Source organism: Panthera leo, chromosome A3 (genome assembly GCF_018350215.1).
Source record: "Panthera leo isolate Ple1 chromosome A3, P.leo_Ple1_pat1.1, whole genome shotgun sequence".
NCBI classification, from domain to species: Eukaryota; Metazoa; Chordata; class Mammalia; order Carnivora; family Felidae; genus Panthera; species Panthera leo.
In genome coordinates this window covers 135,039,986-135,056,478 of record NC_056681.1, presented here as the reverse complement: position 1 = coordinate 135,056,478, position 16,493 = coordinate 135,039,986, and the positions used below count along the sequence as shown (strand labels likewise).

The window sequence follows — 16,493 nt, the reverse complement described above, 5'->3', positions numbered from 1 at the left end:
AGGATACTAATTTCAGTTTGATGTTCTTCTTCAACCATATGAGGAGATTGGGCATCTTGCCAAAATGATGACATTCTGACTTTAGTTTTACAAGAGTTTATTTGTACATAGGTTTTTATTTATTTATTTTTTTAATTTATTTATTTTGAGAGAGAGGGCGTGTGCAGAGGGGCAGAGAGAGAGAGACCGAAAGACAGAGAATCCTAAGCAGGCTCTACACTGTCAGCTCAGAGCCCGACTCAGGGTGCGAACTCACGAACCACAAGATCAGGACCTGAGCTGAAACCAAGAGTTGGCCACTCAACCCACTGAGCCACCCAGGTGCCCCTGTACATAGGTTTTTAAAACTATAATTAAGGGGCGCCTGGGTGGCTCAGTCGGTTGAGCGTCTGCCTTCAGCTCAGGTCATGGTCTCACACTCCATGAGTTCAAGCCCCGCGTCAGGCTCTGTGCTGACAGCTCGGAGCCTGGAGCCTGCTTCGGATTCTGTGTCTCCCTCTCTCTCTGCCCCTCCCCTGCTCATGCTCTGTCTCCTTCTGTCTCAAAAATAAATAAAACATTAAAAAAAAATTTAAAAAAACCACTATCATTAAGTACCAGAAATGATCATCTGTTAAAATCATTCCTATCAGTGACAATCCAAGCAAATCAAGTCCCGTGTCCTGTGTGTTTGTGTATGTATATCCTGGACAGCAAGGATGACTGTGTGCAACTCTTCTAAAACTAGTGAAAGAGAGGAGGGGTTGTCACACACCCCTGCTTTCCATCGCTAGGAGTTCATTTGTCCACAGCCTGCCCCTGCTACCCTAACTCTGTTATCACTCTGCTGGTCTGGGTGAGTGTCCCTCTCAGGGGCTACATCAGAGTGGTCAGTGACCTTGAAAGTTTGCCTATCGTCCTCAGGACGGGCCTACAGATTATCAGGAATATACATGCGTATTTGAGATTGAATCTTAAAGAAGGTAACAGATCTGTAACCTAAGGGCCATCTTTAAAAATATTAGATTGCTTCTTTTGTGTTGTTTTTTGGAAAAGGCTTCTGTTCGTTTATTAACTTTCAGTTATGAAACGTACAGCAGAACCGTGTGTGGCTGAAAAAATCTCAGGGAGTCATCACCTGTTTTCTATCCTGAAGGCTTCCTTTTCTCATCCTAGGCAAGTTTCATAAATCGGTTTGGCAAGGTTAATCTTCTCTAGCGTAGATCCAAACAAGTTTGTTCTATGACCTTGCGTGGTGGGGAGAGATGTTAGAGGGATGTCTCAAGCGCTGCAAAGTCCTTGGGGCCTTAAAGTTCTTACATATGTATGTATATAAAATTATATATGGCCTTTCTCTACGTTATGTCTATAATTTTGCATTTTTACCATAATCCAATTTGGGGGGAAATCTGATTTTTAAATTCTGATGTTATCATTTAGTATCTGGTCTGCAATTTGCCACTCCTTACAACTTTTCCTACAGGGGAAAGGAAGGGAAATGCCAGTTGTGTTACATGTTAGCAAATCTCCTGGGAGACTTTTCTGGGGACGGATTGAAAAGGAGCTGACAACAGGTTTAGTTTGCGGTTGGGGGTGGGGAGGGGAGATCACTGTGCTGCCTTGATGAAGTTACAGGAAAGGGAATGGTCTCCGTTGAACACAAAGCTGTTGGCTCTGCTCTGGTCCCTGGAGAAACACCCTGTCTGTCTGTCTTTCTGTCTGTCTGACTCCATTCTGAGGCCCGGGTTCCCCCACCCTGTGCAGAAGGCCTGGACCCTCCTGGCTCTGCCTGAACTGATGACAGAGGAACGGCTCTGCCCTTTTCCACCTTGAAAGTCATCATCCTCCTGGCCAAGTGCTTCCTGTTAGTCTCTGTAAAGGAAGAGCTGCTGAAAAATGACCCTGTGGCTTAGAAAGCAGATTCTCAAGGAAAGCGAGTCTGCCCTGGGGCCATTTATCAGGGACAATAACCATGATTTAAGACAAGTGCATGAGCACATGGCTGGAAGCCAGGAGTGCTTCTAAGACAGGAGTGCACTTTACTGGTCTTTCTCATCTCGGGAACTTCTCCACTCGAGACAGCCTCTTGCACATGTACACATTGAGGAGTTATAAGTCACATCAGGCTGCTTCCTTCCATTGTGGGCCTTATACTCCTCTCTGCACCTGGCCCGGACCCTCACTGGTGTGCACGTCGTGCTCCCCCTGCTCCCCGCCATCGCCACACAGTTGAAAGGGACACATGTACTCTCTTCCTTTTATTTTTTGGGGGGATAGTTTTTATTGAAGTAATTGTTACATGGCCCACCCTGTGCAATTTGTTCTATAAACCCATTTTATTAAAAAAATTTTTTTAACATTCATTCATTTTTGAAAGACAGAGACAGAGCACAAACGGGGGAGAGCTAGAGAGAGAGGGAGACAGAATCAGAAGCAGGCTCCAGGCTCCGAGCTGTCAGCACAGAGCCCGACGTGGGGCTCGAACTCAAACTGTGAGATCATGACCTGAGCCAACGTCGGCCGCTTAACCAACTGAGCCACCCAGGCTCCCCAAACTCATTTGATTTACTACACACATTCTGTCTGTGGGAGTTGGAATTAGTTTGCGAGCAGAATTTGTTCTGGAAACATGCTTGTAATCCAAAGCATTTGTATATCAGAGTGAATTTCAAGAACCATTGGCTCAGTTGTGATCACATGACATTCGGCATCAAGTTAAAGTTTATTAGAAACGTTTGTCTTCACGGGATGCGCCCAGAACAAGTTACTTGCAATCCAAGGTTTTATTGTACTTCCTTTTCTCAAGGGGAATCCGGGAAGATTTAATGGTCTCTACTCTTTGATCTTTCAGTCTCTAAAAGACAACAGTTTGGGGGGAGACCCCACTGGTGCCAGCCCGAATTTGACACAAAAGGCCTGGGGGGGATTTACTTTTATCCTTGAATCTCTCCATGATTGCAGCTTTCTGCTCATGCGCCATTGTTTCTGTTTCCAGCCAGGGGCTCAGTGAAACTTCCCTGAACGATAGTAAGGGAAATGTTGGCCTCCCACAAAAATACACCTGGATTCCTGGCAGGGCCTGGGGTGGGGGTGGGGGGTTCTGCCCCAGGGCTTCGGCAGGAAGCTTAACATCACAATGAAAGCCTGTGTGTTTTGTAAAGGCATCTTCGAGTGCTTTTGTCAGGTGTAAGAAAGGACCTATTTGAACAAGCTTTTCATTCTGTTCCGGAAGCTGGAAGCTGGCCCCCAGTGTCCAGGCTCCACCGGACTCCTCTGAGCAGAGGCTGGGGTGGAGGCTGTCTCCAGGAGGCTGGCGGAGTCCATGACCTTGAGGAGCTAGTGATCGCCCTGCCCACCCCACCCCACCCCCCCGCTTTTTTTTTTTTTTTTTTTTTGTATTTCTGATAACAAATTCAAAAGCTGTTCAGGAGCCTCCGGTACAAGGCCTTATGATAGTCCGTCTGGGAAAATGAGACATAGCAATGAAACATTAACTAATTTCAGCGTATGAGTAAGTTAATATCAGGGTGAAGGAGGGCGTAATTCAGAGCTCAAGGAAGCGCGGGGGGTTCGCGGTGGACAGACGCCGTCAGGAGGAGCTTCACAGCAGATGAAGCACCGGCTGGGAGAAGCTTTGTGTCCACGTGTACCTAGGCTTCCTTCCACAGTCGCGGGGACCCGGAGAGGCCCTGAGGCAGGAGCCGCAGGCTGGGACGGCAACTCCCGCAGAAGCTTCTTGCTGCTGCCCCAGAAAAGCCAGGGTCTGCTGATGTGGGTGTGCGTTCTGGCACTGCGAGGGTGGCCCGTAAAAGCCCCAGATTTTCTGCCAGCGTCGTTCTCAGGATGAGCCGAGGGCCGGGGGACGGCGGCCGCCCAGTCCGGTTCCGACAGAGCTGGGTTTAAGGGCCGGGCACACGGCTGATGTCCGGCTCCACGGGGCTCTCGAAGAGTGACTTCCGGGCCTCTCCGAGACCCGGGGCCCTGTGCTCATTTATCCCTTTCTCAGGGGGAGGCTGGCTGTTTACACCCCCAGTTAAATGAGCGCGCGGCCCTGGGCCCCTCCTCTGCACTGTTTACTGAGCTGTTGTTTTTCGTGTTCAACAGGAGAGAAACGGCATTTCCTGCTGGAGTTGGGGGAGCGGAGGGTTTTGTGTGCAAAGCCCCTTCCTGCTCACTTGGTGCGGGCTCGGGATTTGGGGGCCGAGCGCTGAGCCGCGAACATAGTTAGAGACTGTCCCCGGCTGAGGGTCCCCATCCCAAGAACCTGACAGCGATCAGACGGGAGGTGAGGGTGGGAGGTGAGAGCGCCCGGAGGGAGGCAGGAACAGGATGTTTCCGTGGGTCAGAACTCACTTCAGACATCTGGAGGAATTGGAGGCGGCAGATGGTTCCCGAGCTGCTTGCTGCGGAGGAATGAGTAGGTTTTCGTGGTCTGAGCTGAAAGGAAGCCGCACTTCCCAGGTGGGAAGCCCGGCACTAATGGAGGAGGATGAACCGGAGATCAAGAGAATCATCTAATCCGGGGGTAATCCTGCCGGGCGGGCGGCCGGAGGATGTAAAGGCAGCCGAGCTCTGGGGGCATCAAACACAGCCAGGCCCGGGAGTGGCTGGCGGAGTAGCTGGGGCCTCTGACCTACTTGTTCACAAGCCCCACTGCACTGAGAGCCTCTCCCCTGCAAAAGCCAGAGATCTGGGGCAGGGCTCCCTCTAGTGCCCGAGGCCACGTCCCCTTGGGGAGGCCTCGGGGAGAGAATGGAGGAGGGAGGTCCCCAGGAGGCAGCCCGGTGCTGTGGGCGTGAGCCCTTCCTCTGTGCCCCCCACCCCCCGCCCCTGTCCCCCACTTACGTTGGCCCAGGCAGGACTCACTCGCTGAACTTCGAGGAACCTGCCATCCACCCTGCTCTCTCTCCTCTTCCAGGATGACTTCCTCCTGATCCATTACGATAAAGGACCGTGCCGGAACAAGCTGGGCCATTCCAGGGCATCTGTGATCTGGCATCGGACACAGGTAGGAGGTGACTCACCTGGAACTTTGATCCCCGGAAGAGAGAGTGTGTGCGCGAGCCAGCTGGTTGGACACGTGCTGTTTAGAAAAGTAGAGCCTGCCCGAACTTTTCTTGCTCTGCGATTGTGCTTCTGGTCACCCTGGCCCAAAGTTGTGGCAAATAGGCATCGCATTTGGCGTGTGGTGGTTCTTGGAACGTCAGGCTGTAGGTTTCTTGCACCTTACTCATGGCTTTGGCGCTGATCCATTCTGTCGGTTAATTCTTGCATGGCCCTTAATGAGGAGCTTTTTTTCTAGAAGCCTGGAGGTAAGCAAGTTAGTCACAGGAAAGAAAAACAGAAAGAAAGGAAAAAGTCCCTACCTGGTAGTGTCTGAGCAGCAGCCTGTTGGGTTTACAGAGGGCCAGTGCATTAATATTCATTCATACTTTCAACATGCATTTATTTCCTGCTGCGTGCCAGGCGCTATCCTAGGACAGGGTATTCACTGGAAGAATAAGATTCATGTGTCTTACTCACTGGAACACTTCCAGTGAGTAAGATAGATGTACTCCAGTGAATAAGATAGATGCGTGCCGTGTATAATACACCAGCAGGACATACGTGATAGGAATTCAACTGTGGAGGGGATGTGATGGGGATTGCGTGGTCGGGAAGGGCCATTCGATGGTACCCATGGTGGAGTGCTGAGTGGTATTAACCCTAAAAATAAAACTTCCAGCTATTTTACCAACAAAAATGGGTTTATTTGGGAATAGCCTGGAAATGCAGCTTGGGACATACAAGCTACAGCCAAATCACAGACCGGTCTGGAGAGCAAAGGGGAGGAACTCTCTTTTGTAGAAGCAAGGGGGCGCTGGGAAGCTCCTCACACACATCAGAAGTCCTTTGGAATAAACCGGGGGGCTCCAAACGTAGTGGCTTCTCACTGCTGAGTTGTGAGCATCTCATTGCCTGGGTTGTGGCAGGGGTGGTGGGTGAGGAAACTGTCCTTCCTCCTTCTGGGGAAACAAAGTAGCAGCTAAAGTAGGATCCAAGTGCGAGGTCCCTGTTGGGTCTGCCCTTGAGGACAGTGGTGGCATCTGAACTCTACCTGCTGGCCTCCTGATGCCTTTTAAATGAAGTTTCCTTTAGTAAATTTCACAGTGATGAGGAAGAGCTGGCTGTGGGAGAGGGGGACAGGGCGGAAGGGACAGTCCAGGCAGAGGAAGGACAGCCTAGGCACAGGGGACAGTTCAGGCAGAGGAGGGGCAGTCAAGGCAGAGGAGGGGACAGTCCAGGCAGAGAAGGGGTAGTCTAGACATAGGGGACAGTCCAGGCAGAGGGGAGACGGTCCAGGCAGAGGGGGAACCGTATGCGCAGGGGACAGTCCAGGCAGAGGGGAAAGTCAAGCAGAGGAGGGGACAGTCCAGGCAGGCAGAGGGGACAGGGAAGGTTGACTGGTAGGACCTTGGCGTGAAGGTCCGAGGAGACCGAGCAGGGTGAGGCAGAGGGTCAGAGATGCTGTCAGAGGATGGACCCCAGCGGCTCGAAGGGCCTCTGTCCACTCTCACGTTTCAGCGCCTGTGCGGCTGGCCGAGGTGGGTCCGCCGGCCCATCTCGGGTAGAGGAGCGGGTCTCAGGGCAGATGCCCTGTGAGTCACTCACTCGCCATCATTATAGGCCACGTGGCCGAGCCAACGAGGTGCATGCCGTAGGGGGCTGACAGAGGCCTTCCGGCAGGGGGCCCGGTGGCAGAAAGTGTCGGGGTTGCCGGCGGTGAGTTCTCTATCGCAACCCTCAGATGTGCCTAGTGGGGAGCAGCAGCTGCGGGCAGTGTGTCAACACAGATCTGTGGCTGGGTTCCAGGAACGAGCCTTCTGAGAAGTGGGTGGAGGATTGAAGTGGTGGCGGTCGCATGATTCTCTGGACGCCAGACACCAGTGACCCGCGCACCCGCCTGGGTGGGTTGTCAGCGGTGCGCACTGTGCAGCCCAGCAGAGCTGTTAGAGACTTGGCCCTGGGCCCGAGCTCTGACCAGGGTCTGGAGAGACAGGTGCGTGTCCTGCCTCCTGCCAGCACAGCCACCGTGGGGCTCAGCCCCACCTGTGTGTGAGTTTGGCCGTCTGTGGTCATTCGCGAGGAAGCGTCTCGAACAGCACGGCAGCAGAAGCGTGTGCCTCAGGGTCTGGAGCCATGTCAGGCACCAGGTGTCACGGGGCCACACCCCCTCTGAAACCTATAGGGACCCCATTCTTGCCCATTCTGGTGGGGGCCATCGGTCTGCACTGTTCCTCAGCTCACAGATGCTTCCCTCCAGTCCTGAGTGCTGGCCGGGCCGTCTGTCTGTGCAACTCTATCTGGGTCCCCGTTCCCCTTCAGTAAGGGCACCAGTCCCACCCTAAGAACCTCATTTTAACATGGCGACCTCTATAAAGATGCGATTCCCAAATCAGGGCACGTTCTGAAGTCCTGGGGGTCAGGACTCCACATATTTGGGGGAACAGGATTCTACCCATAACTATATCCGCACCCTCACCCCCACGCAGGAAAGGGAACCATAGCGAGGCCACGTTCCTCATTTGCTGTCCTCCTCCCGTGTCTGGTGGGGATGAACCGCACTGATTTGGGCTCCCTGCCTTGGCACAGCAGCCCCGTAAGGGGAGGCTGTCGTGTGCACCTGTGCGGGATCACTGGCAATCAGGGCAAAGGGAGGACTCGGGGATCATGTTCTGCTCCAGCCTTTCCCATGTAGGGAATGAGCCCCAGCCGAGGGAATGTGACTTGCTCAAAGGTGGCTACCTATTGCAGTGTGACAAGCCTCCCCAAATGCGTTGGCCTCATATCCTCACGTTCGCCGTGTTCACCATCTGCAGTGTGAACAAGGGCCCACAGAAGGCTTGTCTTAGCCGGGATAGAAGTTCCTTCAGTGTCCTTCAGTTCCTTCGGGGTAGCTGGACACGGCAGGGCTGGTGCTGGATCTGGAGCTCCTAACCGTGTCTGTCCATGTGGCCTGAACTTCTAACCACATGGCAGCTAGTGGCAAGCGTGAGCCCCCCAGGACAGAGCGAGGGCAAGATGGGAGCTGTGTCCCCCTTTCTCCTGGCGCCTGGGCAGTCACACCTGATCACGTGTGCCTGTTCATTCAGACGGAGAGAGTTACATGTCCCTGGGGGGTCCTGGGCAGCACTGAGATCCTGGTAAGTCATTAACGGGACTAAAGAAATACACTTGAGAAAGAATCCAAGACACAAGGGTCCCTACCCTGCACTAGCCTGAAACCCCTTTCTACCAGCTCCTTTTTGGCTCCTGAGTGCCCGCTCCGAGCTGGGTCCCGAAGCCACTTGGGTGCCCCCGATCGCAGGAACTGAGCGGGAGAACTGAACAGAAGCATGCACTGTGTAGGGTCCCACGGAGACATCTTCTCTGTGGTGTGAGAAGCTCCCGGAACGGATAAGGTCATAGCTACAGAAGTAGAGGGTGTCCACAGGTTAGTGTTAGATTTGGGGAAAACGGTAAAACACCTGCGAACCAGCGTCAAAACGAAGAAAAGGTAAATCACAAAACACGCAAAGTAGGGGAAGTGGGAGGGGGTGGGGCCACGGTCTGTGGGCTGGACTCACCGAGGGGCACTGTGGGAAGTGGGGAGGGGTGGAGCCCAGGCCTGTGGGCTGGACTCACCGAGGGGCACTGTGGGAAGGGGTGGAGCCCAGGCCTGTGGGCGGGACTCACGGAGGGGCACTGTGGGAAGGGGTGGAGCCCAGGCCTGTGGGCGGGAGTCACCCAGGTGCACTGTGGGAAGGGGTGGAGCCAAGGCCTGTGGGCTGGACTCACCGAAGGGCACTGTGGGAAGAGGTGGAGCCTAGACCTGTGGGCTGGACTCACCCAGGGAGTTTGTGCGTGGAGGCCAGAGCCACCCGGGAGAGATGTTCGTGTGCAGAGGACGCCCCAGCTGTTCCTGAGCCTTCGGTGTTGACAGTGAGGACCACCGCCAGCACAGGGTAGAGACCACCCACCGCCGGAGGCTCTTGGGCGTTCGTGGCTCCTTCTTAGGGTGAAGCATCGGGTGGAAGCTTAGTCCTCATTTCCCGTGTGCGTCTCCCGCCCTTTGCGCCGCTGGGGCTGTCGGTTCCCTTCCCCTTCACACAGGCTCCTGCTTGGGGCCCACTTCCCCGCAAGCTTCTTACTGATCCCGGGGCGGGGGGAGCCTCACTTTGTGTTAGTGCAAAGCTTCTTGAGCAGAAATGGGTTTTCCTGTCCCCCTTCAGCTCATCTCTGAAATGTCCGGGAAGTGTTGGTGAGGCGCCTGGGGTGGTGGTTGATCGATGCCCGGACACCCCAGAACGGCAGGTGGGACCCTGTTTCCAGGGCCTGGCGACGCCTTCCTGCTCTTCACTCACTGGCTTGTGGGACCGCGGTCCTGCCAAACCCCGGTGTCCTCCTGATCTCCCCGGCTCTCTCTTTCCTCTGCTTGTCCCAGTCTGGCTCATAGAGATTCTCCTCCCTTTGTCTATAGCCAAGGTCGGGGTCACGTCCTCCGTGATCCCCCCCCACCCCCCGCAACTGTTACCAGAGCCCCCCCCCCCCCACCCCGGGCTCCGAGCATTTGTTTCAACACCGATCACTTACTGCAACCCCTCTTTTTTTCCCCTCTCGATCGTGTGGCTTAACTCTGAAGAGAGATAGACTGTCCTCCATAGTTGGGACTTGTTTTGCTCATCTTTGTGGCCCTATGCCCCAGCTCCATGCCTGAGCCAGAAAGATGCTCCAGAAATCAACCTGGTTGAAAGTGTGGTCGATTGATTGGGCTTTCTTGTGACTAGTTCACGGCCTTCCTACTCAAAGCCAGCCGTCTTTGGAGGGACCTTTGTCCTTGTTCACTCAGCTACTTTTCCCTTTGGGTGGGACAGGAAGCAGAGGGGCCTGTCCGGCTGGCCCATTTTCTCCAGGAATCCTGCAGGAGCTGCTGGTGTCCTGGTGGGGGCCTGATGGCGGCTGGGGACTGTTCAGAGAAATAGCACTTGGCTGTCGTCGGGAGGCGCTGTGACTTGTTCCCTGTCTGGGGGAAACAAAAAGGCTCCTGTTAAGAAAAGTGGACTCTGGACCTGGAGCACGTGTGTTGGAAGGAGCAGGAGCAGGAGTGTTGGTGTGACAGAGTGACAGGTAAAGGGGGCAGCACTTGAGCGGACACCCACCCTGCCTGGAAACCCCCAGCTTCGCCTGGGCTCATCTTTGTCTGCCTGTTAGATCACCTCCAGGGGCCTGCCTGGTCTTCTGGCTTCTCCCATCTCTCCTGCCACCTTGTCTGTCCTCTGTGCTATGCAGGGCTGACCCATGTGGCCTCCCTGCAGCACTTTGAGGGAAGCCCAGCAGACATCGATCAAGCATGTTTCAGGAGCTCATAGGACTGCAAGGTGGAGGGAGATGTGAGAAGCACAGAAGTATTTCTCGTTGATTATTTAGGCTGGAAGATTTGAGGAAAACTATGGAAAGCGGGGCAAAGAATTCTAACCATAAAGTTTCTGAAATGGGAGGCTGCAGAAAAGACTTGTGGCGTGTGGGGCCATGAAACACGGGCCCAGAATGTGACCCTGGGGACAGGATGGGGGTGCCTGGAGGTTCAGTGCAGCGGATGGGAAGGTGGGGCAGAGCAGTGATTGAGCCTGGAGAAGACCCCCAGTGTCATGCTTTGACTTAAAAACTGTGGCACTAGGGAGCCACAGCAAGCTTAAGAGCAGCAGAGTAGAATGCACAGATGGGATACAACCTGAAGACTTCTCATCCTGGCATTCCTGGTCCCTCAGGACCAGGGTCTTACTCCAGCCCCACCTGCTCCGGTCCCCCGCCTATCACATACCCAGGCCGTAGCGCATTCTGAACAATGGCTTTAGAGTTTTAACTTGACTGAGACCTGTAGGTGGAAACACACAGCGCCCTTCAACCCGTCAAGTACTTGCACACAGCCACATATGTATCCTACCCGCTCGATGTGTTCTGTTTACTAAAGTTCTGGTCTTGACCCCCAGACTGCTTCACCATCCCCCAGACGGGTCAGGTGCTGCCCTGAGGCACACAGATGTCTCTTGGAGCTTCTGCCCGGGGTTGGCTTCCTCAGCTCCTTAGGGAAGTGCCTCTCTGTCGGCCGCTCGGGGCCTCGCCCGACACAGACCTCCGCAGTACTGCAAACACGGCCCTGAAGGCAGTGCCCTGTGACTCCTGTGTGTAGGGGCTGTGGTTGAAAGCCCAGTGTAATCTCTTGCTGGACAAGGTTCCTGCTCCTTTGCGTTTCCTGCCTTTCGATAGGAAGTTCGGTAACATTATTTTAAGAGATCGTTTGTGAGAATTGTGGCGTGCTTCCTTGTGACGATTGCAGGCTGCCCTCAATATTGTGGTGGGAGTGAAAACATTAGATGCCAAACACGTTTTACCTAGTGTTCTGCCAGATGAATGGAAAAACGCGTCTTTGTCACGTAGAGGTTTTATACAATTCCGTTTTGTCCCGAGCGATGTCCTTGTTTTGCTTTCGTTCGGCAGGCTCTCCTTGCGGGACGGCACTTTTGCACACAGGAAGGAGGAGCGGGGTGGTGTCGGCTGTGGCTGCAGGGGTGGAGACGTGGCCTGCTCCTTACTAAGCTGCGGAGGCCTGGGTGTGAGCAGCCGGGGGTGGACAGCTGTGCTCTGCCCTCGGCCCCCGCTCGTCACTTTACACAGGGTTGCTGTGCACTGCGGTGCCTTTGCTAGTGCTGGCCCCGAACTCGGCCATCGTGTGCCTTTCCTCTGCACGACTTCCTTGGGACTACTTCCTTGGCTACTTCCTTGTCTACTTCCTTGGGACGCCAGCACCTGACGGGGGAGGAGGGCCCTCTCCACATGGGCTCCTCCTTCCCCTCTGAGCAGGGAAGCGTCACCGTCTTCGTGCTCAGGGACACCTCACAGTGAAGGGAGAGCTCACTTTTACTTACTTACTAATTTATTTTTAAATGTTTATGTTTGAGACAGGGAGAGAACGATCAGGGGAGGGGCAGAGAGAGAGGACAGAGGACCCCAAGCAGGCCTCCAGGCTCCGAGCCGTCAGCCCAGAGCCTGCCGCAGGGCTTGAACCCACGAACCGTGAGATCATGAGCTGAGTCACAGTTGGATGCTCAACCCGCTGAGCCACCCGGACGCCCCGGGAGAGCTCACTTTTAGCCACAGGATGGTGTTTAATAGCCAGCTGATGGCCGGTCTCTGCGTTCATGTGTGTGCGTGCAGGCGTGCCGCTGATGCCCTCTGAGTCCAGGCTGACGGGTGGGAGTCCTGTTCCACAGACACCCCTGTCCTGGGAGCCTCATGCAGGGCCCTGTCCTACCAGTACTTTACTTTTCCAGAGCTCAGTGAGAGAGACACGCACTGTCTCCTGTACTTACCCAGGATGCCCGGTCCCTTCTGTCTTAAACAAATTTCGAGACCGTTCGAATCGCTTTTGGCCACAGATTTTGCACTGGTGAAATGAGAGCACTGGGCTGGACTGTAATCTAGGGGCCGAAATGACTTCCTCATCCTGTGTTTGTAGGGAGGTGGGACCAGCCCTTGTGACAACAAGGAGCCCTCCTGGTGTGCTCCCTGCCCCTCCTGTGACCACGTGGCCCTGCCCGTGTCGCAGCCCCATTGGCCTCCCAGCAGAGGCATCTCATGCCGCTCGCTGTCCCCACGTGGGTGCCTAGTGGACATTTCAGACAGGACATGTATGGGCAGAACTTAGGTTTTCCCTCCAAGCCCCCTCCATTGTGGGAAGTGCTCTGCTGGCCTCCATGGCCCTCAGATGAAAGGCCCCAGTGACCTGGACCCCCCACTTCCTCAGGGGCTTGCTCCCCTCCAGCCAGTGTGTTTCTGTTCTGTTCCCTGAACCCCACTCCCACGTCCCTCCCTGTCTGCTTTCCCCGGCGGCACCCCTGCCCTGTGCTTGTGGAAATGTGTCTGTTCACCCGGCTGTGGCCGGCCCTCCTCCCCGTGGAACACACTGTCTGGGTCCCCTGAGCCCACGGTGCGGAGGTGGAACGTGGGTGCACCCGGAACCCTCCGGAGCCAGGAGATGAAGAGAGGGAATCGAGGAGACGTCTGTCTAGAGGATGCAGGCAGCCCTTTGGGGGCCACCCCGAGCCCGTGCCAAGGGATCTGAGTCTCCCGTGTGCCCCTCCCAGCTTGCAGACCTGGAGGGAGGTGGGAGAATCAGTGCATCTGTCCCCTGCCACCTGCTTCTGCCCCCACTCCTACCCGCCCTCCTCCCTCTCCACTCGGGGTCTCCTGACACCGAGTTCCTTCTGATTTCTCCTACAATCCTGTGCTCACTTCAGCAGCACATGGACTAAAATCCCACAGTCCTGATGCTCTTCCTTGTCAGGGGCTGGGGTGGGCGCCCCAAGAATTCCCGTGTTGCAGTCTAAGCCCGGGTGTCTCAGAACATGACTGAATCCGGAGATGGACCCTCAGAGAGCCGATGAAGTTACAGTGGGGCTGTTGGGTGGGCCCCAATCCAGTATGACTAGTGTCCCTATAAGAAGAGATGGGGACACAGACCAGCACAGAGGGACGGCCGTCTGTGAGCCCAGAGAGAGGCCTCGGGAGAAACCAGCCCTGCCCACACCTGAGTCTCAGGCTTCTTGCCCCCGAGGACTGTGGAAGAAAGACAGATGTCCAGTGTTTGGGCCCCATCTGTGGTGCGTGGTTATGGTGGCCTTTGAGATGGCCTTCTCTTCTGCACACAGGTGGTGGGATGGCTTCATTCCCTTGCTCACTGTGCTCCGTCCCTGGGAGACAGTCACTCGTTTGAACATCTCGGTGCTAATGGTCCTGAAATCTGCTGGCTTCTCCCCAGAGCCCAAGATTCACGTCCCCACTGCCTCCTCCATATCTCCATGTGGGTGCCCGCGGGTCTCCCAGACTCGGAACGTCCAAATGGAGCTCACTGTTCTTCTCGTTACCAAGATGGCACGTCCATCCCCCTCAAGCCAGAACTGACTGCACGGTTCTTGGAGGCCTTCAGGTCTTGCTGATTTTGCCTTCTGAACACCCTCTGCGTCTGTGCCTCTTCTGGTCACTGTCCTCCCTCCCACCTGCCCGGCCTGCTGTGAGTCCTGTAGGCTCCTAGCTCCATCTTCCCTACTGTGGACCCGTCCTCCACAAAGCCCCTGGAACTTACCCCCTTGGTTTCTCAACGAGATGAGTGCTCAACTTGCGAGCAGGGATCCCGAGCTCTCCGTTCTGGCCTTGCCGGACCCCGCCCGGATGTCCTGCCTGCACACGTCTGTGTTTCCTGTTTCCACCTGTACCCTCCTACCGCCGGCCAGAAATTCTCTCTTCCTGATGCCTCAGCCCGTGCACACCTGGCTCACACCTGCTGGCCCTGCCACGTCCCTAAGGAAGCCACCCTGAACTTCCCAGCACCTGTTTTCTGAGTCTCGAATCTGTTTCTGCCCAGAACTCTTCAGCCCTTTGTCACTGCTTGCGGCTGCCTGCCCTCCTGCTGGGCCCCGTCTTTCAGAGAACAAATCGCCCTGCACCGCACAGTTCAGAACAACAGATATTCATTAAGCGGAGAAATGAGGAGCTGTTACAAAGGGTGGGCAGGAGAGAGCGGAGCCCTCACCTAGCACGTGGCTAGACTCCACACAGCCCCCACCCTTACCTTGTGGCTTCCCCTGCCTCAAGGGCGCGCGTCCACCCGCTTGATAGTCATTTAACAGCAGCCTACCTGGCAGGGGGTGTTTGCTTCCTGTGGTGTAAACACTCCCATCCTGGCTGTTTCAAGCTGCCCCCCGTGATGGCACTGCAGGGAGAATTGGGAGGAGACATGTGAGCGACCACAGCCCTCGGTCCCTTATTCCTGTCATTGTCCCAGCCTCTCCCAGCCTCTCTAGCGTGTGGTGTGCTGGGTGGGCCTCGATGTCATGTTCAAATGCCAAGTGTCAGAGAATTAAAGGGGTTCCATACATTCACCTTATTGCATCTTTGATTTTGGCATATAGTTCCTAAGTGCTGGAGTGTGGTTTATAGAACTCTCTGGAGGAGAGGATTCAAAATGTACCAGTTTCTGTTCATCTGGGTCAGTCTCCTAAATGTCTGTTGCATGTTTGGTACAGGAGATGCACTGGTCTGTGCACAGAGGCTTATACGGGTCACAGAACCTATGTTATACTCTGAAGATACAGTCTGAATTTGAGAAGCCATACTTTAAAAATTTTTTTTAAATTTTCTTTAACATTTATTTATTTTTCAGAGACAGGGAATGAATGGGGGAGGTGCAGAGAGGGAATCCAAAGCAGGCTCCAGGCTCTGAACTGTCAGCACAGAGCCTGACATGGGGCTTGAACTCATAAACTGTGAGATCATGTCCTGAGCCAAAGTCGGACGCTCGACCGACTGAGTCACCCAGGCACCCCTAAAAAAATTTGAAAAAATATTTTTTTTAATGTTTATTTTTGAAAGAGGGAGAGACAGAGTGCAAAGAGGGGAGGAGCAGAGAGAGGGAGACACAGAATCTGAAGCAGGCTCCAGGCTCTGAGCTGTCAGCAGAGAGCCCAACGCGGGGCTCGAATCCACAGACCGTGAGATCATGACCTGAGCTGAAGTTGGACGCTTAACCGACTGAACCACCCAGGCGCCCCTAAAAAAATGTTTTTAATGTTTATTTATTTTTGAGAGAGAGACAGCATGAGCAGGGGAGAGGTAGAGAGGGAGACACAGAATCCGAAGCAGGCTCCAGGCTCCGAGCTGTCAGCACAGAGCCATATGTGGGTCTCAAACTCACTAACTGAGATCGTGACCTGAGCCAAAGTCGGCAGCTCAACTGACGGAGCCACCCAGGTGGCCCGAGAAGCTGTACCTTTAAGTCTCAGAGTTTGCCAGGATGAACAACGCCGCGTTCTGCTGTGAGTCCCTCCAGAGCCTGGAACTGTTTACTCATCTGTATCACCTGTAGTATACAATCTAGTGCCTCTCACACGTTTATAACACGCTCACTGATGACTTCTGTTTTGTGATATTTGCATCCTGTCTGATTCGTCACTGGTAGCTGCTTTCCTTCTGGCAGTTCTGCATCCCATCACTGATCCGCAGGAGACTGGGTGGCTAACCTTGCTTACTACCTGGCACGCGAAGCAAGAGGCAGGATAAACGGGGTAGAAACTAGGATGTGTCATTGGCCAGGAAGGTGAGCATTTGGTCAAGGATTTTGATGTGTTTCCGATCGCAGAGTGTCCCTTCTTTGGGATGGACGGTGTGTTCCAAGTAGTGGAGATGGCTCCGGGGCCTTCCAAGCAACAGCTTTCTGGGTGTTTTCATATTTTCTAAAATATCAGCATGCACGTGATTTTAACAAAGCCTGATCTGGTTTCACATCTCATAATTCCACCGTCGACATTATGTTCAGACAAATGGACTTCGCCAACTGGGCAGAAAGCATGGCTTCCTAGCATTTGCAGTATAATTTATAAATGCAGTGCGATGCATGTGTGACGGTTTTCAGGCAGAAATCTAAGTGAAGGTTCCTTTCT

General features: G+C 54.3%; 1 protein-coding gene across 11 annotated transcripts in view; it reads left to right on the top strand.

The window, feature by feature from the left end:
• The window catches only part of RNF144A (ring finger protein 144A), a 137,690-nt gene that overhangs the window by 101,529 nt on the left and 19,668 nt on the right, over window positions 1-16,493 (top strand). For all 11 annotated transcript variants that reach the window (XM_042933737.1, XM_042933736.1, XM_042933745.1 and 8 more), the window contains one exon: window positions 4,898-4,987. In XM_042933737.1, coding sequence (XP_042789671.1) covers window positions 4,898-4,987 — 90 coding nt within the window. The remainder of the gene's footprint in view (window positions 1-4,897; window positions 4,988-16,493) is intronic.